This window comes from Scyliorhinus canicula, chromosome 1, assembly GCF_902713615.1.
Source record: "Scyliorhinus canicula chromosome 1, sScyCan1.1, whole genome shotgun sequence".
In the NCBI taxonomy this organism is placed as follows: Eukaryota; Metazoa; Chordata; class Chondrichthyes; order Carcharhiniformes; family Scyliorhinidae; genus Scyliorhinus; species Scyliorhinus canicula.
The window spans coordinates 118,774,832-118,799,189 of NC_052146.1; the positions used below are offsets into that span (position 1 = coordinate 118,774,832).

General features: G+C 48.0%; 1 protein-coding gene across 1 annotated transcript; it reads right to left on the reverse strand.

The window, feature by feature from the left end:
• Positions 1-1,222: 1,222 nt before the first annotated feature.
• LOC119952708 (taste receptor type 1 member 1-like) lies at positions 1,223-24,135 on the reverse strand. The gene is made up of 6 exons (XM_038776665.1): positions 23,978-24,135; positions 21,746-22,043; positions 11,216-12,010; positions 5,234-5,446; positions 4,821-4,941; positions 1,223-2,151 (listed from the first exon to the last, which is right to left on the reverse strand). Exons 1-6 carry the CDS (start codon positions 24,133-24,135, stop codon positions 1,223-1,225), a joined length of 2,514 nt encoding a protein of 837 aa, XP_038632593.1.
• Between the last annotated feature and the right edge of the window lie 223 nt (positions 24,136-24,358).

Genomic DNA, 24,358 nt, shown 5'->3' on the forward strand with positions numbered 1-24,358 from the left:
TCTTGAGTGCCAATCCCGACTCCGGCGAATTGGACATACATTGGAATTGCACTAGTTCCACATGGCGCCAGTGCTAGCTCATTAATGGGTCCTGAATTGCTCCAGGACCAGCGCTGCTTTCTGGGTCGGTGAACAACATTGATTCAGTCCCAGATTCAGCACTTACTCTCTCAAACAGAGAATCCCTGTCTTTATACTTCATTACACTGACTCCTGAGTCATATTGCCAAGGCCTCAAGCCTTCTGCCTCCTTACCTCTCCACCTTTAGGACATTACCTCTTTGACCTAGCTTTTGGTCATCTGCCCTGATATCTTTTAATGTGGCTTGGTGTAAAACCTTGTCCAATTGCGCTCCAATGAAGCATCTTGGGATGTTTTCCTACTTTACTGGTGTAATGCAGAGATGGTGTGTAGTCACAGGACGAGAAATCCACAGAGCCAGGCTAATACTCTGAGACACAGGTTCAAATCCCCACTATGGCAGCTGGCGGAATTTAAATTCTCGTCTCAGTAATGGTCACTATCGATTGGCGTAAAAAGCCATCTGGTTGAATCATCTCATAGAATTTACAGTGCAGAACTAGGCCATTCGGCCCATCGAGTCTGCACCAGCTCCTGGAAAGAGCACCCTACCCAAGCCCACACCTCCACCTTGTGCCCATAACCCAGTAACCCCACCCAACACTAAGGGCAGTTTTGGACACTAAGGGCAATTTATCATGGCCAATCCACCTAACCTGCACATCTTTGGACTGTGGGAGGAAACCGGAGCACCCAGAGGAAACCCACGCACACACGGGGAGAACGTGCAGACTCTGCACAGACAGTGACGCAAGCCAGGAATCGAACCTGGGACTCTGGAGCTGTGAAGCAATTGTGCTAACAACCATGCTACCGTGCTGCCCTTGACCCATGACCTTTAAGGAAGGAAATCTGTCATCATTACCTGGTCTGGCCTCCATGTGGCTCCAGACCAACAGTGATGTGGTTGACTCTTAGCTGTCCTCCGAGATGCTGTTGAGTTCATTTACAATTAAGATTGGGCAACAAATGCTGGCCTTGTCTAAGCCACCCACATCCCGCGAAAGAGTAAGAAATATATAATGCTAATTGTTTTTTTTGTTAACAAGCCTAGCATGAGCCAATGTTTTCACAAGAAGGCTGGCAAGCAAAGCAAGATGATGTGAAGAGCAACAAAGTTTTGGATCATGTTAATAAATGCTATGGTTGCTTAGTTTCCCTGTTCCTGGTGTATTCCTGGATACATGTTTGGAAAAATGCTGTGGTGTTGCGCTCTGGTTTAAGGAGAATGATGTAGCATTTTGGAAAGAAATATCCGACAGTGATGGAATAGGAATTTAGAAGGACAACAGCTGCTTCAACACCAGGGATGTGACTGTCAGGACTGGAGACGATCACCAAGAACAGGAAGATCCACGAAAACAAGACCAATGCCATGCTGAAGGCAATATATTTTGCCTCGTTGTAGTTTTTGGGTAGATTTTTTCCCAGGTAGGCAAACACAAAGCAAAGTAAACTGAGAGAAATAGGTCCACTAATAGACAGGAGGGAGATAAGAAGATTTGTGGGACCGCACATCAGAATCACTTCAGTTTTGGAAATGTCATAGTTCCTCTCAAAAACCGGAAACTTAGAGAATATCCATATGAAGGATACGGCGATCTCAGTGACAGTGGCTATAAACACAAAAATATACTGCCCATTGTATTTGACCCAATATCTGTAAGCCTTTGGCAACTTGCTGGCCATCTTGAAGATGAGCACGAGCTGAAAGGATCTCACAAGTAGACATGCCAGGCAGGTTGTGTAGCTGACTGTGAATACTAGTTTCCTGATGAAACAAAGCTCAACATTTGGTTCCCCAATGAAGGAGTACACACTGGTGCAGCTAACGGCTAAGGCCGACAAAAGGACGAAACACAGCTTCCCTCCTGCAGCCTTGACAATGGGAGTGTTGAGATGGATGGCAAAGATGGCACCGATCAGCACTATCAGTATTAGTCCAATTCCTGTTCCCAAGGCGATCGCGACCGAAATGCTCTCGTTCCATCTCAGGTATACCAAGTGTTTGTTATGGCAAACAGTGCTCTTTGAGGGTGACCACTGGTTTAGGCTGCAAGGTACGCACTCTGTAAAAGAAAACAAAGAAACCTCTAGGAATAAAAGGTTGTCCTGATCTTTTCCATTGCCTCGATTATAATAGCGCATTCTTGTGTATGACGTTTAACATAGCAAAACATATCAAAGTTGCTTTACATCAACTAGGGATTAAGAAAATAATTAGTTAAGTGATCATAAGGTGGGTTAAAGAGGGATTTTGTTTTAGGAAAAATTGGAAAATTGAAAGCTAAAAATTAAAGCTGAGGGCTTTGGGGTTGGGATGTTGCGGGAAAGGGGTGGGGGTTAGAAATTGAGAATTCCGATATGCAAAACTGTAATGACTTAGATCAGGCCTTTGAGATTGGCCAATTGGAGTAAGAGTTCCCTGATTAGTGTGCCAATCAGGAAACTTCTTCTTTGTATATAACAGGGAGTGTCAGATCCTCTGCAACCCCAGTGTAGTCAGCAAGCTGAATGTACATGGGCGTACTGCTGTTGGTTTTGTTAATAAAAGGGATTCTAGTGAAGGGACTACTGCCTCCGTGGACTTATCACAAAAACCATGTAGGCCGGTCACCAAAGTAGAATGGAATATTTGAGAACATGCACCAGGTTCCAGATTCAGAGCAACAAGAAGTTTGTCAGCTGCGAAGGAGGGCTGGGAGCTGGTCACAGGGCAAGTAAGACAAGGTCATAGAGTGATTTAAAAACACATACATTGGCAATCAGGAGACTGTCAGGTATGGTGTTGATGGGAGCTTCTGGATGTGAAAGGCAGAGTTGTAATAATAACTGGGCTGGAAATAATAAAATATGAACTAGGAGCAGGAGTAGGCCATCTGGCCCCTCAAGCCTGCTCCCCCATTCAATTAGATCATGGCTGATCTTTTTGTGGACTCAGCTCTACTCACACATCTGCTCACCGTAACCCTTAATTCCTTTACTGTTCAAAAATCTATCTTTGCCTTAAAAACATTTACCGAGGTAGCCTCAACTGCTTCACTGGGGAGACAATTCCACCGATTCACGATTCTTTGGGTGAAGAAGTTCCTCCTCAACTCAGTCCTAAATCTGCTCCCCCTTATTTTGAGGCTATGCCCCCTAGTTTTAGTTTCACACGTCAGTGGAAACGACCCCCCCCCCCCCCCCCCCAACCCCCCGGCATCCTTCTAAATTCCAATGAGTATAGTCTCAGTCTCTCTTCATAAATTAATCCTCTGAACTCTGGAATCAACCTAGTGAATCTCCTCTGCCCTCCCTCCAGTGCCAGTACATCCTTTCTCACGTAAGGTGACCAAACCTGTACACAGTACTCCAGGTGTGGCCTCACCAGCACCCTATACAGCTGCAATATAAATCTGTAGCAAGAGGAGATTGTGAAACCCGCAAGGAGAGTGTAGGAGAATACAAATAGAAACAGAAAATTCTGGAAAAGCTCAGCAGGTCTGGCAGTACCTGTGGAGAGAACTTCAAGTCCATATGACTCTTTTACAGTGTCCTGAAACTTCAGCATCTGCAGTATTTTGCTTTTATTATTATGAAATGCAGGGCAGAAAACCCGTACCAGCCTCCCCAAACAGGCGCCGGAATGTGGCGACTAGGGGCTTTTCACAGTAACTTCATTTGAAGCCTACTCGTGACAATAAGTGATTTTCATTTTTCATTTTCATTTCATTTTCAAAACTGGCAGATGGAATTTACCCTGTAAAGTGTGAGGTGATACACATTGGAAGGAGTAATGTGACAAGGAAGTATTCAATGAATGGCCTGACACTGGGAAGTTCCGTGGAACAAAGGGACCTTGACGCGTTTGTCCATAGATCTCTGCCGGCAGAAGGACAGGTTAATAGGGCGGTGAAAAAGGCATATGGAACACTTGCCTTTATCCATCAAGGCATTTAAGTTATGAAGAGAGGTTGAATAGGCTTGGGTTGTTTTCGCTGGAACAGAGAAGACTGAGGCCCTGCTTGAGGTTTACAAGATTATGAGGGGCACTGACAGGGTTGATAGGGATCAGCTGTTCTCCTTAGTTGAAGAATCAGTCACGAGATGACACATGTTCAGGGTGAGGGGCAGGAGGTTTAAGGGAGATTTGAGGAAAAGCATTTTTACCCAGAGGGTGGTGACGGTCTGGAATGGACTGCCTGGGAGGGTGGTAGAGGCAGGTTGCTTCACATCCTTTAAAAAGTACCTGGATGAGCACTTGGCACATCATAACATTCAAGGCTATGAGATAAGTGCTGGCAAATGGGATTAGGTAGGCAGATTAGGTGTCTTTCCTGCGTCGGTGAGGACTCGATGGGCTGAATGGCCTCTTTTGCACTGTATTATTCAGTGATTCTTGTGTTCTTATATAGTTCCGGTCAGGACAGCACAAAATAAACCTAAGTTTGTTTGCTCTCCTCCCGTGACCCTTCTTTTTTAATATGAATTTAGAGTTCCCAATAATATTTTCCAATTAAGGGGCAATTTAGCGTGGCTAATCCACCTAACCTGCACATCTTTGGGTTGTGGATGCGAAACCCACGCAAACGCGGGGAGAATGTGCAAACTCCACACGGACAGTGACCCAGAGCCGGGATGGAACCTGGGACCTCGGCACTGTGAGGCAGCAGTGCTAACCACTGCGTCACCGTGCTGCCCTCCGTGACCCCCTTTTTGACATAAACCATGTTGCCAGAGACTACTGAATACAAACCACTTTCATTCTGGAAAGTTCCTTCAACGCAATCCTTGCATATAAAGCAACAGGGTTGGAAGCCAACAGTAATTTTTATCTGACCAGGTTGACATTCACTGGAACAGTTTGAAGTAGGAACCTGTTTGGAACAAGAAAATAATGATTATAATTTTTTTTTAAAGTATCCTTTTGATGTAGAATATTTACTCTTTAAGGAGATATCAGCTTTCCCAATATTTAGGGTCAGGCTTGGCTTCAATCCCTTCACAATCAAATTGTCTAGGCCGATGAGAAATGGGTACAAAATACTTGAGGGTCAAAGATGTCTCACATCACCCTCTGCAAAAGTCAGCACCTTCAGGAGGAGAGACGGAAGTAGGGGAAGAAATATTATTTTTTTTAAAAAGACAGTCCTCAATGAGGTAAGTTACCTTGCCTTCTTGTGAATTCCATTTGATCAAGGAGCCATCAATTTGAAGTTGCCCTGGGTTAGAAGTGTATGACCCAATCACGTTGAAGGAAACAATCTCATTCTTCCAATCCCAGTAAATGATGTCATATCCTGTTGGAGGGTTTCCATTCTCATCGAAATAAATAGGCATTCCATTCAGGGAAAAATTGACTCTTTTCAAAGTCTCAAGAAGCTGGAAGCGAAGACAAGGACAGGATCACCGAAGGGCAGCTACTTTCAATGACATTCAGGTAAATGGAACTCACCTAAGTACAAGCCAATGGCCATGTAGCTTGTGGGCAGCTTTACCGACCAGGCGGATGCCATACTCAATCCATGCGGCTGAATTTTTTGGCCCTTCCCAACAGCGGGATCTCCCAGTGCCACTGATGGCGAACCCCCCCCCACCCCCCCCCCCAGCGTGCGAACCACACAAAATGCCGTAGTCATTGGCGGGAGCGGAAGATCCTACTGGCAGCCCATGGTGAAATGCAGCAGTGAGCAGCAGAAAATCCAGCCCATGGTGTGTGCTAGTTGGTCTCAAGAAGATATTCGGATTAACCTTATTATCCCTGGGCTTTTCAAAAGAAAATCCTCAGGATGTGAGTGTCATTGGTGAATCCAGGTTTATTCCTTTTCCTCCTTCAGCTGAGAGGTTTGCTGGGCCATTCCAGAGGAGAATTAACAGTTAACCACATTGCTGTGGACTTGTGTCACATGTAGGCCAGAACAGGGAGTTCCTGAACTTTATGGGGTTTTACAACAATCCGATAGGCTTGTGGTCACCATCACTGATGCTGACTTTTTAATCTCTGTTTTCTTAATTAGCCGAATTTAAATTTACCAGCTAACTTAGCAGGATTGAAACCCTTATTGTCTCCAGACCATTAGTCCAGGTCTCTGGAATACTCGTCCAGTAACTATCACTCAAGAATAGGTAGATTGAAAAAATAATTGATTATTTCCATTCCCAATTGCTATTCCACGAGCCTTGTTGGAAAGTCCATGCATTCAGACATTAGCAGAGGGCCAACATTTTTTTTTCATTTCTTCATGGGATGTTAGCATCCTTGGAAAGGCCAGTGTTTATTGCCCATCCCTAAGTGCGTGAATAAATGGTGGTGGTTTACTTTTTAAATTTAGATTATCCAATTATTTTTCCAATTAAGGGGGCAATTTAGTGTGGCCAATCCACTTACTCTGCACATCTTTGGGTTGTGGGGGCGAAACCCACGCAGACACGGGGAGAATGTGCAAACTCCACATGGACAGTGACCCAGAGCCGGGATCGAACCTGGGACCTCAGCGCCGTGAGGCAGCTGTGCTAACCACTAGGCCACTGTGCTGCCCGTGAGCTACCTTCTTGGACTGTTGGTGAAAGAGCAACCACAGTGCTGTTAGGGTTCCAGAATTTTTACCCAGCAACAGTGAAAGAGTGGCAATAAAGTTCCAAGCTAGGTTGGTGCGTGGCTGGAAGTGGACCTTGCAGGTCACGGTGTTCCCATGTGTCTGCAGTTCTTGTCTTTTCAATTGGTAGAGGTCGTGGGTTTGGAAGGAGACCATTTGCTCAGCACAACTTGTATATGGTGTATGCTACTGTCACTCTGCATCAGTGGTGGAGGAGTGAAAGTTTACGGTGGTGGATTGGGTGCCGATCAAATGGGCTGCTTTGACCCAGATAATGTTGAACTTCTTGACTGTTGTTGGAACTGCACGCATCCAGGCAAGTGGAGAGTATACCTTAGATGGTGCGCAGTCTTTGTAGGGTCAGGAAGTGAGTTATTTGCTGCAGAATGCCTAGCCTCTGACCTGCTCTTGTAGCCACAGTATTATTATGGCAGGCCCAGTTAAGCTCCTGGTCAGTGATAACCCCCTGGATGTAGATAGCGGGGGATTGAACAATAGCAATAATGTTAAATGTCAAAGAGCAATGGTTAGATTCTCTCTTGTTGGAGCTGGTCATTGCCTGGCATTTATGTGGCACGAATGTTACTTAAAAAAAAAATTATTTTTGTTCTAATTAAGGGCAATTTAGCATGGCCAATCCACCTACCCTGCACATCTTTTTTGGGTTGTGGGGGTGAGAGGCATGCAGACACAGGAAGAATGTGCAAACTCCACACGGACAGTGACCCGGGGCCGGGATCGAACCTGGAATCTTGGTGCCGTAATGCAGCACAGCGCCACTGTGCAACCCTGCGAATGTTACTTGTAACTTCATCAGCCGAAATCTGAATGTTGTCCAAGTCTTGCTGTAAACAAGCGTGGACTGCCTCAGTAGTAGATTATTGCAAATCGTGCAATCATAAGCAAACAACCCCACTTCTGACCTCAAGCTGGAGGCAAGATCATTGATGAAGCAATTGAAGATGGTAGGGCCTAAGACCTACCGCCCCTGAAAATGTCCTGTAGCGATGTCCTAGAACTTCTTTAAAATTCATTCATGGGCTGTGGATGTCAATGGCTGGGCCAGCATTTATTCCCATCCATAATTGCCCTCCATTTCAGATGGCATTTAAGAGTCAGCCACATTGCTGTGGGGGTCTGGAGTCACACGTAATGATGACAGATTTCCCTCCCATTAGTGAACGAGATGGGTTTTTACAACAATTTGACAATGATTGCATAGTCACAATTGCAACGATTTAAAAAAAAAATTAGACTATTCAATTAATTTTGTCCAATTAAGGGGCAATTTAGCGTGGCCAATCCACCTACCCTACACATCTTTGGGCTGTGGGGGCGAAACTCACACAGACACGGGGAGAATGTGCAAACTCCACACGGACCGTGACCCAGAGCCGGGATCGAACCTGGGACCTCGGCGTCGTGAGGCAGCAATGCTAACAATACTAATGCGCCACTGTGCTGCCACCATTGCAATGACTTTACTGAATTTAAATTTCACCATCTGCCATGGTGGGATTTGAATGAATCCAAGTCACCAGAGCATTGCCCTGGGTCTCTGGATTGCTAGTCCAGTGACAAAAGCACTAAGCCAATTCCTCCCTCTGAGAGGATTTTCAATTGACCAGCCTCAACAGCTTTGTCAGGAAGAGAACTCACCACTACGTTTTCCACAAAGAAATATTTTCTGACTTGACCACTGAATGACATTGATCTCATTTTAAGGGCATGCCCCCTTTTTCAGAACTTTCAACATTAATCATGCAAAAGTCCTATTTCTTGGAAGGATGAGATGAGCACCCATTGGGCCTGACTCTCCAATGGGGAGATGGTGGGTTGGGATGGGGGTGTGGGGGTTGCTTATGGGTCTGGTCTAAGATACAGAAAATCATCACTTGAATAGCGGGCAGTTACTGGATAATTTGATACAAATGTTTCAGGGAAAATCCCTTCAGCGATGAGAAGAAAATAGTTTCTGCTCTGGTGCAATCATCACTCCTGTACTCATGGCAGGGGTTTGCGGATGTCATGTCCAAGGTTTTAAAAACAAGGGTGGCTCTGGATCCAGAGGTGGCAACTTTCAGGGTGTCGGAAGATGCGGGAATCTAGGAGGAGAAAGAGACAGATGTTCTGGCCTTTGCTTCCCTGGTAGCCTGGAGACGGATACTATTGGCATGGAGGGACTCAAAGCCCCCAAAGTTGGAGACCTGGCTATTGGACATAGCTAGCTTTCTCTGTATGGAGAAAATTAAGTTCACATTGAGTGGGTCACTGTTAGGGTTCTGCCGGAGGTGGCAACCATTCGTCAACTTCTTTGCGGAAAATTAATCGTCAGCAGATGGTGGGGGGGGGGGGGGGGAGTAGTTTAGGTTAGAGTAGGGGGTAATAAGGGTTGCACCTGTCCGAAAGGCTTTTGCACTATGATTATGGTTTCATGTATATTGTTTATTTTGTTGTTGTTACTATACCAAAAATACCTCAATAAAATGTTTATTAAAAAAAACTCCTGCTCTCACTATCCATATCCACCCGGATTAAGCCATGCCTTCATTTAAAAATTCTCATCCTTGTTTTCAACCTCCATGGCCTCACCCCTCCAATTCTCAGTCATCTCCTCCAACTCTCTGTGATATCAGTCTCCTCAATCCTGCCCTCTTGTCCAGCCCCAGTTGATATTGTTCAATTATTGTTAGCTAGGCCTTCACTACGAAGGCCCTAAGCTCTGGAATTCCCTCTCTGAACTTCTCTGCCTCCCTACCTCTCACTCTCCATTTCTGGTGCTCCATGAAACACACCTCTTTGACCAAGATTTGCCATAATATCTCCTTTTGTGAATTGACATCAGAATTTGTTTGAAAATGCTCTGTGTAGTGCGTAGGGACATTTTTCCATGGAGAGGCAGTATATAAATGTTGAAGTTGTTGGGTGGAAAATTGACAAGAAGATTTGAGAAGAGCTCGTAAAGTTCCAATAGAAGTTCTGTTAATTCATCATTGCTAATGTTTACAAAGAACAAGGAAAAGTACAGCACAGGAACAGGCCCTTCAGCCCTCCAAACCTGTGCCGATTATGAATCCCTAACTAAAAAAAACCCTTCTGTCCTTACTCAGTCCATATCCCTCTATTTCCTTCCTATTCATGTCTCCATCCAGATGCCACTTAAATGTTGCTAATGTGTCTGCTTCCACCACATTCCCTGGCGGCGTGTTCCAGGCACCCACCACTCTCTGCATGAAACATGAATCCTGCATATATATCTCCCTTAAACTTTCCCCCTCTCACCTTGAACCTGTGCCCCCTTGTAATTGACACTTTCATCCTTGGAAAATGTCTCTGACTATCCACCCTGTCTCTGCCTCTTATAATTTTGTAGACCGCTATCTGGTCTCCCCTCAGCCTCCGTCTTTCCAGTGAAAACGATCCTAGTTTATTCAACCTCTCCTCATAGCCAACACCCTCGAAACCGGGCAACATCCTGGTGAACCTTCTTTGCACTCTCCTCAAAACTTCCACATCCTTCTGATAATGTAGTGACCAAAACTGCATGCAATACTCCAAATGCAGCCTAACCAAGGTTTTATGCAGCTGCAACATGATTTCCCAACTCCTGTACTCAATGCCCCGGCTGATGAAAGCAAGCATGCTGTCTTAATCTGCCGTCTTAATCACCTTGGCCTCCTGTGTTGCCACTTTGAGGGAAGTGTGGACCTGCATGCCCAGATTCCCTCTGTATGTTAATGTTCCCAAGGGTTCTGCCATTTATAGTATAATTCAAACCTAGATTTGATCCTCCAAAATGCATCACCTCGCATTTGTCTGGATTAAACTCCATCTGCCGTTTCTGTACCCAAGTCTCCAATCTATCTATATCCTGTTGTATCCTTTTACTCCTCGGCATTATCAGCAACTGCGTCAATTTTCATTTCATCCGCAAACTTATTATTCAGACGACCCACAGTTTCCTCCAGATCATTTATAAATACTACAAACAGCAGAGGTCCCAACACTGATCCCTTGGGAACACAACTAGGTACAGATCTCCATTCTGAAAAACACCCTTCCACTGCGACTCACTGTCTTTTATAACCAGGCAGTTTTGTATCCATCAAGCCAGCCCACCCCGAATCCGATGTGATTTTAGTTTTTGTACCAATCTGTCTTGTGGGACCTTGTCAAACGCCTTACTAAAGCTACATCCACAGCCCTTCCCTCATCAATTTTCTTTGTCAAAAGTGCATATATCCTGTCCAAAAGCTTCCCCACCACTGATGTCAGGTTCACCGGCCTATAATTTGCTGGATTATCCCTGCTTCCTTTCTTAAACAAGGGGACGACATTCTCCAGTCCTCTGGAACCTCGCCTGTGGTGAAAGAGGATGTGAAGTTATCTGTTTAGTTGGAATGAAGTCAACGGGGCAAAATTGATGGGAGATGTTCAGTAGGCTGCCAACTCACTGTCACCTGTTTTCTCCCAAGGCATAAAGATAGGTCTACCCCGACTAATGCTTTTGGAGAATCTTGTTCAGATCAAAGGCTGCATTTGGGAATTTTCTAACCTGCCACGGGTGGGCACCTTCTTTTTTGCACTCTCCTGAATCACACTGAAGTAACTGATGTAGACCCCGAGCTCCAGCGTAAACAGCAGAATACACGTTAAACTCAACACGCCAATCTGAATGTCGCAATAGTGACCTAACACCATCAGAAGTGCATGGGACACATTGGTTGAAGGTAGGCATGAAGCTATCAGCTGGGCATTCTTGCTTTTCCTCCTGAGGATCAGAGTATTTCACCCTTTGATTGATACCAGGGTTCCAAGCAGTGATATCCCTTAATACAAACTCCTTGTATCCTGGCATTTTGCCCTGCATTACTGCAATCCCTAAGACAGTGCCGATTCTCTTAATGTTGGGGATTTCTGAAAGTATTCTCTGAACGGATATGGCTTCACTTAAAATCCACACTTTCCCAGTGATGTTCATGTCCAGCGCAACCCGAAAGAGATATTCTGCATACTGGACGGTAGTAAACACAACAACAACATTGACCCGATTGGTAGTGATGTCCTCAATGATGTTGATGACTTCCTGCTTTGATTCTGATGCTTCCTGTGGGATTGTGCCGTGAGAGGCTACACAGATTCCCACTGCAGCCGCACGTGAGATCACTTTGCGTTTTCCGTTCTCCCCGTAATCGGTGCTGCTTCCGATCACTGAGATCCAATTCCACCGAAACTCCTGCATCAATAGAACGATCGCTTTAATCTGGCTCTCATCATTTGGGATGGTTCGCATAAAGTTTGGATATAGTTTCTTGTCACTCAGTTCTTCGCTGGACGCTCCAAAGCTAATCTGCAATGGAAGGACGCAGTCGGTCATTCTATACCTAATTCACCATCCAGTGCTGTTAACACAATTAGTTTTGGCGACTCTTGTTAACCCATCACCCCTGTGCTCAGTGACCTCCGGTGACCCAGTCCAGTAATACTTCAATTTAAGAATTTTCATCCTTGTCATAAAATCCTTCCATGGTCTTGATTCCCCCCATCTCCCCTCCCCCTGCCCCTCTGTTACCTCCTGCATCCTTAACCCCACACTCTGCAAAATATCTACATTTCTCCATTCCCTAAACTGCACCATTGGTGGCTATCGTTTCAGCTGCCATGGCCCTAAACTCTAGAATTTCCCCCCAAACCTCCCCATTTTTCTCAATTGCCTTCACTAAGACGCTCCTTCAAACCTACCACTTTCACCACGCTTTTGATCACAATATCTCCTTCTGTGGGTGCAATCTCCCGGTCCCGTTACGCTCTCACTCAAGCAAAACGAGGCCAGTGAATGGCGGGGAGAAAAAAAATGAGATCCGTGCCAGGCGCCAAACAGTTTGCGATGCAACCAACCCGCTCCCATATGCGAAATCGGGGTCTTGCCATAGTCTGGCAAGAAACTAATTATCACCACTTAAGCCCCATTTTCATGCAATTAATGAGAACCATCCCATATCCAACAGCCATCTGTCATTCACCGGCCTCCCCAGCAGGTGCTCACACTGGCGCCGATTAGTACTCCTTATGAAAAATGTGAACCTAGCGGAAGGGCTTCACCGGGAGCTGAGGAGGTGAGTAGCCATCTTTGCTCACAGGCAAAGGGTCCGGGGGCTTGCTGGCCCTCTGCTCGATGGTGGTTGTGGGGCCCTCGGCTGAGGGTGGGGGACCCTCCGCAGGAGAGGGTGGGGGCCGCTGGGAGGGCAACCGGGGGGGGGGCAACCACTCCACGGCACCACCATGCCAACCCCTGGATCGTGTATACCCATTCCAGGGGACACCCTAGCCCCTGACCGTCTGCCCCAACGTCCACCCATAACCCCCATCGACTGCCGAGGCCTCTGCCCGTGCAGCTGAAGGCTAGTGTTAATAGGGAATTGGCAATCTTGGTTAAGTGAGCACTTCATACAACCCAAGTGGATTCCCATGGGTGGGTGGGCCTTGTAGCTTGTCGGAGCCATTGCCCAGCATCCCAATCGGACTGTGATGCCAGGACACTGTGCCTAAACATTGCGGGAGGCAGCATCCAACATCCAAACTCCCAAGGAATGGGACATAGCTCCGAGGAACATGTACACGTCCGGAGGGCGGGTGAGTGCCACAGGGAGGAGTCCAGTACCTGGTCCAGTTAATATTGTGAGCTGGTGTCCAGGGTACAGGGTTTGGGGTCCAGTGAGGGGACCCATCGTGGCTGGCTGTACTTGGGCAGGGCATCCCAGGTGGGGAGGTGGGGAGGGGGTGATCAGTGGGGGAATAGAGACTCCTGTGGTGGGAGTCGCCGCTGTTTGTCAGTCTGACACCTTCTCCCAATGCCTTACAGCTATTGGGCGGCATTCTCCCCTACCCGGCGTGACGGAGGGTCCCGGAGTAGGGGAGTGGCGCCAACCACTGAGGGGTCGCGCCTCCCCAAAGGTGGGGAATTCGCCCCACCTTTGGGGGCCAGCCCCGCGCCGGAGCGGTTGCCACCAGAAGACCGGCGCAAAAAACCGGCGCCCCGGCAGCGGGGCTGGCCGAAAGGCTTTCGCCGGTCCGCGCATGCGCCGGCAGTGACGTCAGTGGCAGCTGGTCGCTGACGTCACTGCCGGCGCATGCGCGATATGGGGTTCTCTTCCGCTTCCGCCATGGCGTAGGCCGTGGCGGACGCGGAGGAAAATAGTGCAGCCAGGGCACTGGCCCGGAGTCTGAGCGGGGGGCCCCGATCGCGGGCCAGGCCACCGTGGGGGCACCCCCCGGGGTTCGATCGCCCCCCGCCCCCCCCCCAAGACCCCGGGGCCCGCTCGCGCCGCTGATCCCGTCGTTCCAGAGGTGGTTTAAACCTCGGCGGCGGGAGAGGCCTCCCAGCGGCGGGACTTCGGCCCATCCGGGCCAGAGAATCACCGCAGGGGCCTCTCCGATCGGAGTGGCGAGATTCCCGCCGCCGCCACTTCCTGGGGGCGGGATTTTCAGCGGCCCCAGGCGATTCTCCGACCCTGCTGGGGGTCGGAGAATTTCGCCCATTGAATGTTATGGCAGGGATGTTGGATGCAGAAGTTGCTCTAGTGGTGTTGGTGCTATGCAATGCGGTCAGACGCTGGAGACGGCAGCAGCAGCGTCTGCAGATGCTTGAGGCAGCAGCCCATGTATCGGACTCCGCCCCAAACCCCGATGACCCGACCGCCCATCAGGCCAGCGAGGGTCCCTGAGGGGAGTCCTGCAACAGCTCAGGGTGTACAGGTGTCGATGGTCATACGAACAGATGACAGACAGCACATGCTACAGGAGGCACCATCTGAAAAGGAGATAGTGCAGCACCTGTGCCATATCCTCACGGACTTGGCACCACATGGAGGAGGAGGACACCCACTCTTGGTGGCCGTCAAGGATATTGCAGCTCTGAACCTTTACACCATGGGATCATTCCAGGGCACGAGTGGGGACCTGCGTGGCATCTCACAGGCCACAACCTACAGGTGCATCCGGCATGTCACGATTCCCTGTATGCCTGGGCGGAAGACTACATCGTCTTTGACATGGACCAGTCTCAGCAAGATGCCCGGGCAGCATGTTTGTCTGCCATAGCCGGGATGCTCCAGGTCCAGGAGGTAATAGATGCCACGCATGTCACCCTGCACTTATCGGGCCATCTGGGCGTGCCCTATGTTGACAGAGAGGAGTTCCACTCCCTCGCCGTACAGCTCATGTGCCACAACCACATGATGATCATGCAGGCGTGTACAAGTTTCCCGAGGAGTATGCACGACAGCTACATCCTGGGGCAGTCAGTTATTTCTGCCCTCTTCGAGGTGCATACCAGGATGGGCGACTGGGTCTTGGGCATGGGCGCTGAGGACCAGGCTAATGACACCAGTAAGGAGGCCGGAGACCGAAACGGAAACCCAGTACAATGAGGCACATGCAGCCACCAGGAATGGGCGGTGCATCAGACTCCTGAAGATGCGGTTCCGATGCCTCGGCCGCTCCGGTGGTGCACTGCAGTACATCCCCGACGGAGGGTCGCCCGCTTTGTTGTGGTCTGCTTGTGTAGCAGGAGGGCGACGAGATAGAGGTTGGTGACGAGGAACAGGTGGCTACCCAGGATGAGGAGAAAGAGGATAATAAGGAGGCGCCAGACGAGCAGGAGCTGGAGGACGAGGCCGGGGAGGAACCCGAAGCCCAGCTGAAGGCTGCAGGGCAGGCAGCAGCGGCAAGGGTCCAGCAAGGCTCGAGGGCCAGGGAGGCCCTCATACTTGCCCGCTTCACTTAGGACGTGATCAGGTCCGTCATCGCAGCTTTACCAACACACCACCCCAATTTCTGACACTCCAGGGTGTTGGTACTGTGTCGGCACTGTCAGCAGGTCACTGTTGAGGGCAGGGGGGTCATGATAAGTCGCAGAGAGCTGGGCGCGGGTACTCCTCAATCTATGCCATAGCCTGACTTCTGCCTGTCTGCTGAGTGCTCGCTCACACCCATCACCTGCACACGGTGATGCATTGCGGAATGAAATGACAGAGGCATCCGACTGGTTGTGCACAACAGTGTTTATTGTTCAATACAGGTCCCCACTATCCCGATGGTGCCGCCCTCCACACCCTCCCCCGGTGCCCTCAGTGATTCCCGGTGTGCTTTGCCCTCCTCGCTCTACCACTACGTCTAGGTACCTCCCCAGGATACACATCTGAGCTGGAGACTGCCAGCTGCTTAACTCGTCCTGTGGCCTTCGGTGCCTCTGGCGTCTTCTGGGACTCTGGGGCCAGAGATCCCCAGCTCTCTTGTTGACGGCACATGCACAGCTGTGCCGCCCTGTCCATGTGCTGACCCCGAGATGCAGCATCTTAAGAGGGGTGGAACTTGGGGGAGCAGGTGGCCACCGTGCCGCCCAATGAGACGGGTCCCGGTAGGTACCGAGCACCCCCTCCTCCTGATCGGTGCCCATATGGCCCTGGGGTTCACCTTGTGACAGAGGACAGCCGGTTCGAGCCCTGGCTTCCCCTGAATCATCTGGCTCTGCCGGCCCTTGCGGTTCCCCAATATCTGCACTATGTGTCTACGCCCTCGGCAATGCTTCTCAGTGACTGAGACAAGCTTCACAAGGCCTCGGCCATGCCCATCTGGGAGTGGGACATGTCCTGCGGCACCTCATCAAGGTCAGCCTGGTATTGGGTGACATCCCCCTGCTAGTTGAACATTTTGCCGAGACCCTCAGCCATGGATGTCAGCGACTGCACGAAGCCTTGGACACCTTTTACTAATGGTGCCGACGTCGTACACCAGGCTCTCCACTGCGGTCGCCACCTAGTTGGCCTTGCCAGCGATATCTCTTGTGCCCATAGCCTCTGGGACTCCTCCAATCAGCTATGGATCTGCTGGAGTGTCGCTGGCATCTCCCTCTGAATGTCCCGGCCGCTCCCTATCATCTCCATCAGCTCCGGGGTAACTCTGTTCCAGAGGCTCAGCATCAGGCTGGGACCCAACTGGGTCCTGGAATCCAGCTGCCATCCAGCTGTTGTCTTGCCTGGGGTTCCCTGCCTCCACTGAGGTACATCAGCAGCTGTGTGGTGCTCACCAGATTATGTCCAAGAAGCCTGACAGCGAACATTTCCCACCGAGGTGTATGTATCGGCGCTGGTGGAGGGTGGGGATGACAGGTGTGAGGCGATTATAAAGGTTGCGTCCTCGGAGCTCTCCTCCGAGGTGCTCTCCTTGGAGTCAGGAGAGGGTGCCACCCGGGATGGGCCGGTGCCGTTGGCTGGAGGACCTGCAGGAGAATGGAAATGTGGTCAGTAGGAGGGATGGATCAGTCTGTAAGGCAATCGGTACTCGCTTTTGGCAGGTCCACCGGGTGGAGCCTGGTTGTTCCTCACCTCAATGCGGAGGGTGGGGGGGGGGGGGTGTTGGTGTCCCGTGCTGCCCAGTATAGGCCATTGACCTTCTTCCGGCACTGGGGGCCAATCCTCCTGGTCACACTCCCCGAGCTGACTGCTGCCACCAGCTTATCCTAGGGAGCACTGGCAGCTTTATGGCACACCTTCCAGGAACCCTGGGAGAACAGGACATCCCTTCTGGCCTCCACCGCATCCAAGAGCCTCCCCAGGTCAGTGTCCCCGAATCTTGGGGCTAGTCTCTGTAGTGATCTCTGTATATGTATATACATAAGGGGTTAATGTGTAGTCATTACAGTTAAATGATCACTAGAGGGCAACACTAACAGGGGGTATAAATGCAGGCTCAATCTGTTTTCACGAAACAGGTATACCGTTTTGGATACTGTTGGGGGAGATGGCTCACCAGGGGAAGGCAGTAGTAGCCAGGTTCATTGCACCGTGGCTGGATCTGCTGCACAGAAGGGCGGGAAAAAGACTGGCAGGGCTATAGTCATTGGGGATTCAATCGTAAGGGGAGTAGACAGGCGTTTCTGTGGTCGAAAACGAGACTCCCGAATGGTATGTTGCCTCCCGGGTGCACGGGTCAGGGATGTGTCAGATCGGCTGCAGGACATACTGAAGGGAGAGGGTGAACAGCCAGTTGTCATGGTGCATATAGGCACCAACGATATAGGTAAAAAACGGGATGAGGTCCTACAATCAGAATTTAAGGAGTTAGGAGATAAGTTAAAAAGTAGGACCTCAAAGGTAGTAATCTCAGGATTGCTACCAGTGCCACGAGACAGTCAGAGTAGAAATTCTAGAATAGTCAGAATTAACACGTGGCTTGAGAGATGGTGCAGGAGGGAGGGGTTCAGATTTTTGGGACATTGGAACCGGTTCTGGGGTGGTGGGACCATTACAAATCGGATGGTCTACACCTGGGTAGGACTGGAACCAATGTCCTAGCGGGTGCTTTTGCTAACAGTGTTGGGGAGGTTTTAAACTAATGTGGCAGGGGGATGGGAACCAGATTAGGAAGTTAGAGGTCAGTAAAGAGGCAGCAACTAAAGCCAGTAAGGTACTAGATAATAAACTCAATGTGACTAAGGGGAATTTGTTTTAATGCGAGAAGTGTAGCAGGTAAGGCAGATGAATTTGGGGCTTGGATTAGTACCTGGGAATATGATGTTATTGGTATTACTGAGACTTGGTTGAGGGAAGGGCAAGACTGGCAACTAAATATCCCAGGGTATAGATGCTTCAGGAGGGATAGAGAGGGAGATAAAAGGGGTGGAGGAGTTGCATTACTAGTCAGAGATGATATCACAGCTGTGCTCAAGGAGGGCACGATGGAGGATTCGAGCACTGAGGCAATATGGATAGAGCTAAGAAATAGGAAGGGTGCAGTAACATTGTTGGGACTTTACTACAGGCCTCCCAAAAGCGAGCGTGAAGTAGAGGTACAAATATGTAGACAGATTATAGACAATGTAGGAGCAATAGGGTGGTTGTGATGGGAGATTTTAACTTCCCCAACATTGAATGGGACTCATGTAGTGTTGGAGGTGTGGATGGAGCAGAATTTGTAAGGAGCATCCAGGAGAGTTTTTTTAGAGCAGTATGTAAATAGTCCAACTCGGAAAGGGGCCATACTGGACCTGGTATTGGGGAATGATCCCGGCCAGGTGGTTGAGTTTCAGTCGGTGATTACTTTGGGAATAGCGATCACAATTCCGTAAGTTTTAGAATACTCATGGGCAAAGACGAGAGTGGTCCTAAAGGAAGAGTGCTAATTTGGGGAAAGGCCAAGTATAACAAAATTCGGCAGGAGCTGGGGAATGTGGATTGGGAGCAGCTGTTTAAGGGTAAATCCACAGTTGAAATGTGGGAGTCTTTTAAGGAACGGTTGATTAGAGTGCAGGACAGACATGTCCCTGTGAAAATGAGAGATAGAAATGGCAAGATTAGGGAACCATGGATGATGGGTGGCATTGTGAGACTAGCTCAGATGAAAAAGGCAGCATACATAGGATCGAGGCAACTCAAAACTGATGAAGCTTTGGAGGAATATCGGGAAAGTAGGACAAATCTCAAACACGCAATAAAGAGGGCTAAAAGGGGTCATGAAATATCTTTGGCTAACAGGGTTAAGGAAAATCCCAAAGCCTTTTATTCATATATAAGGAGCAAGAGGGTAACTAGAGAAAGGATTGGTCCACTCAAAGACAAAAGAGGGAATATATGCGTGGAGTCAGAGGAAATGGGTGAGATTCTTAATGAGTACTTTGCATCGGTATTCACCAAGGAGAGGGACATGACGGATGTTGAGGCTGGGGATGGATGTTTAAATACTCTAGGTCAAGTCGGCATAAGGAAGGGGGAGGTTTTGGGTATGCTAAAAGGCATTAAGGTGGACAAGTCCCCAGGTCCGGATGGGATCTATCCCAGGTTACTGAGGGAAGCGAGGGACGAAATAGCTGGGGCCTTAACAGATATCTTTGTAGCATCCTTGAGCACGGGTGAGGTCCCGGAGGACTGGAGAATTGCTAATGTTGTCCCTTTGTTTAAGAAGGGTAGCAGGGATAATCCAGGGAATTATAGACCTGTGAGCTTGGCGTCAGTGGTAGGCAAACTGTTGGAGAAGATACTGAGGGATAGGATCTATTCACATTTGGAAGAAAATAGACTTATCAGTGATAGGCAGCATGGCTTTGTGCAAGGAAGGTCATGTCTTACAAACCTAATAGAATTCTTTGAGGAAGTGACAATGTTAATTGGTGAGGGAAGGGCTGTACATGTCATATACATGGACTTCAGTAAGGTGTTTGATAAAGTTTCCCATGGCAGGTTGATGGAAAAAGTGAAGTCGTATGGGGTTCAGGGTGTACTAGCTAGATGGATAAAGAACTGGCTAGGCAATAGGAGACAGAGAGTAGTGGTGGAAAGGAGTGTCTCAAAATGGAGAAAGGTGACTAGTGGTGTTCCACAGGGATCCGTGCTCGGACCACTGTTGTTTGTGATATACATAAATGATCTGGACGAAGGTATAGGTGGCCTGATGAGCAAGTTTACAGATGATACTAAGATTGGTGGAGTTGCAGATAGCGAGGAGGACTGTCAGTGAATACAGACAAATATAGATAGATTGGAGAGTTGGGCAGAGAAATGGCAGATGGAGTTCAATCCAGGCAAATGCGAAGTGATGCATTCTGGAAGATCTAATTCAAGAGCAGACTATATGGTCAATGGAAGAGCCCTGGGGAAAATTGATGTACATAGAGATCAGGGAGTTCAGGTCCATTGTACCCTGAAGGTGGCAATGCAGGTCGATAGAGTGGTCAAGAAGGCATACAGCATGCTTGCCTTCATCGGACGGGGTATTGAGTACAGAGTCGGCAGGTCATGTTACAGTTGTATAGGACTTTGGTTTGGCCACATTTGGAATACTGCGTGCAGTTCTGGTCGCCACATTACCAGAAGGATGTGGATGCTTTAGAGAGGGTGCAGAGTAGGTTCACCAGGATGTTGCCTGGTATGGAGGGTGCTACCTATGAAGACAGGTTGAGTAGATTAGGATTGTTTTCATTGGAAAGACGGAGGTTGAAGGGGGATCTGATTGAGGTCTACAAAATTATGAGGACAGGGTGGATAGCAACAAGCTTTTTCCAAGAGTGGGGGTGTCAATTACAAGGGGTCACGATTTCAAGGTGAGAGGGGGAAAGTTTAAGGGAGATGTGCGTGGAAGGTTTTTTACGCAGAGGGTGGTGGGTGTCTGGAACGCTTTGCCAGCGGAGGTGGTAGAGCCGAGCACGATAGCATCATTTAAGATGCATCTGGACACATATATGAATGGGCGGGGAACAGAGGGAAGTAGATCCTTGGAAAATAGGCGACAGTTTTAGATAGAGGATCTGGATCGGTGCAGGCTGGGAGGGCCAAAGGACCTGTTCATGTGCTTTAATTTTTCTTTGTTCTTTGTTCTATCTCTTCGTGTGTTGTGACAAGATAACAGAAGTGTATAGTAAGCTCACAAGTATAATATTCCTCGTTAATCTAATTCTATCTTGTTTAATTTAACTACTCGAAAAAGTATTGAAGAATCGAACACACAAGTTAATTGATTAGTTACACAATAAATTATTTGTTATCACTGGACGACTTCAAGTATTCATCATCATCAAAGTTAAGAGCTTCTTGGCATAAACAAATGAGTAACAGATATTACTTCAAGTAACATAACATGCTACCAGGAGAAGTAATATAATACAACAGTCTCCTCAACGCCATTGTTGCCAGCTTGCAGGGGTTAGCTGAGTAAATGCAGCTTAGTGCTGCTTGATCTTATTAACTGGCTGGGGTTTGCAAGCGTGTTCCCTGCCAATCAGCTAGTGAGCCATCATTTGCGGTGAGAAGGCCTTGTTAAGTGGTTGAATTACATTGCCGGCCTCGCTGGATTGAATGCCGGGAAGCTCGCGGCAATTCCCGCTCACTACCACGCTTAGAAATTTTTCTGGAAAATCGCACCCAAAGTCTCAGTGCCAAATTGTGTTTGATATTGCTCCTGTGAAGTGCCAAGGTACATTTTACAACTGTAAAGACACTTTATAAATGTACGCTGGTGTCATTGTTATTGAAAGGCGAAGGAATCCAAGAAGAAAGAAAGAAAAGACCCAGGAAGATCATTGGTGCATCATTACCTGAGGAATATCGAACAAACTGAGGATGTTGGATGTGATGATAGCAGCATCTGATGTCTCTGGACCAATCACTGCTGTGACCAAAGGTTGGTATCTGTGTTCAAACTGGGTTATTTCCACAGCGTGCTCCGGCGGCCTTGACGCAAAAGCAAATGCTCCTTGGACATCAATGGAGATTTCGCAATCATCAAATATCTCATATCCCAATGTGACATTCGGCAGAAGGGAGCTCGAATTGTTTATCTCCTCGATCGCAAACCTCATAGTTTGAAAAAGTATATATCCGTAGTCTGAAAACCTAGTGAGATATTTTTTTAAATGGTGTTTATTTTCAAATATTGTAATGAATGTTCCATGCTGCAGTTAAAAATAAGAAAGACAGATCTTGCTAAAATGACAGACTCCTACCAAAATGTTTATTGTAGAGATGAATGCCTGAAAAATTGATACCTAACCTGGTATCAGTCTTTTGGTGCTGCGGGGTTTGTTTTTGAATTTGAGTAAATGAAGGATCAAGGTAATAAAGGATCAAGGTTGGAAAGAGAAAGGAAAAGTGAGGTAAACCAAGAGAATAGAAACACTGCCAGGTTTGGGCCAGGTACAGCAGTGGTTTTCAAACTTTTTTCCAGGGACCCAATTTTACCAACCAGCCAACCTTCGGGACCCAACCTGGCCGACCTTCATGACCCACACCGGCCGACCTTCGTGACCCATGCCGGCCGACCGACATCGGCTGACCTGCGCAACCCACCATTTTCTCTTACCTTGTTTGTTGCTGGCAAAAATGGAGGAAATGATTTTGGTCCCTTTGGCTCCAATGGTCCCTTTGTCTCTTTGATTCCTTTGCCCCCACCCCCCACCGAACTTGGAAAAAAAAAGGTTGCGACCATATAAAGAAAAATGCGGCCTCACTGCGCATGGGGGCCCGACCATCAGTGTGCATTTGTATAGTTTTGCTGAGTTTGATAATGCCTGGTGTACAGATTGAACAAGAAGTGGAAAGCTGAAAAGAAAAATTCAATTTCTAGAGAGCTTTCCACAACCACAGGACATCCCAAAACATTTCGCATCACTTTTGACGTCTAGTCCCTGCTGTAATGTAGGAAACGCAGTAGCCAATATGCGCACAGCAAACTCCCACAAGCAGCACTGTGATAATGGCCAGATAATTTCTTAAATTTGATTGAGGGAAGGAAGAAATTGCATCATATTGAATCCTGAGGAAAAGGTTGTGGTGGAGTCTGTGAAATTAGTCTGGATTTCCGCACATGCAGTGAGGGAGAATGTAGCGGATGGAACAAGCGATGGAAGTTCAATGGTGCAACGGCCATAGCAGTATGGATCAAGTAGAGAGAAAGGGAATATTTTAATGGGGACAGAGTAACAAACACGCAGATGGAAAAACAATTCTGTGGCGTAGAAATAAAGAATTTACATTTTTGAGCTTCTTTCATCTCCTCAGAACATCCCAAAGCATTTTACCACAAATAAAGTACTTTTGAAATGTAGTCGTTGGCGTACCATGGCAACCAATTAATGGACAGAAAGGTCCCACAGCAGAAATATGACAATGAGTCTCACCTCCACAACCCAAAGATGTGCAGGGTAGGTGGATTGGCCACGCTAAATGGCCCCTTAATTGAAGACAAAATATGATAATGATCAGGTAATCTGTTTTAGTGATGCTTCACTGAGGGATACATATTGGCCAGGACAACAGGGAGAACTTTGCTCTTCTTCTTCTAAAAGGATCACAGGTGAACTTCAAAATCCACCTGAGAGGGAAGACAGGGCCTCGGTTTAATGTCCCATCTGAAGGACGGCACCTCTAAAGGTGCAACCTTCTCGCACTGGAGTGTGAGCCAAACGTTTGTGTTTAAGTCACTGGAATTGGACTTAAACCTAGAGCTTTACTGACTCAGAGACTAACTGCTATTATGGAGCCACAGTAGACACTAACATGGATGGGAGGCCCGGGTGACAATATAATTGGGCGAGGGGGGGAGGGGGGGGGGTGAGGTGGAAGGTGGACAACAGCCATTTTCAACATGTTCAACATGCACAATTACACAGAAATCATCTCTTTAGCACTGGCACAAATGCAAGAAGTGCTTTCTTACCCTGGCTATGTTAGCTGCCTCGACGTTTTTCCTGCTACTAATCTACAAGCCTAAGTTGCAGTTTGCATTCTGTTTGTGTGTGCCAGCTAACTGAGCATCAATTGCTCCTTACCTTTTACACAAGGGAACTTCTGGCTTTGAATGATTCCAGTATGATTCAATGTGAATTTGAAACAGTCCTCCAATGATGTAGTCCCCAGGCAGATTAAGTTGCATCCGGCAGCACTCGGCATCACGTCCATTAGCAAAGCCCTGTGCAGAAAAGCACATCGCAAGTAACACAAGGTGGAACATCATTAATGTGAAGCAACATAGTCAGTGCCAGCCACTAAGACAGCTGAACAATGACACCAAGAGCTTTGTACCTATCCCAACATCAGCTTAGTATGCAAATACAAGCATGCAACAGTGCTAACCTAAAGGAACAAAATTTGCATAAAATTAATGCAAGGATGTTTGTGGATCATAATGCGCACCTTTAAATGAAAATGAT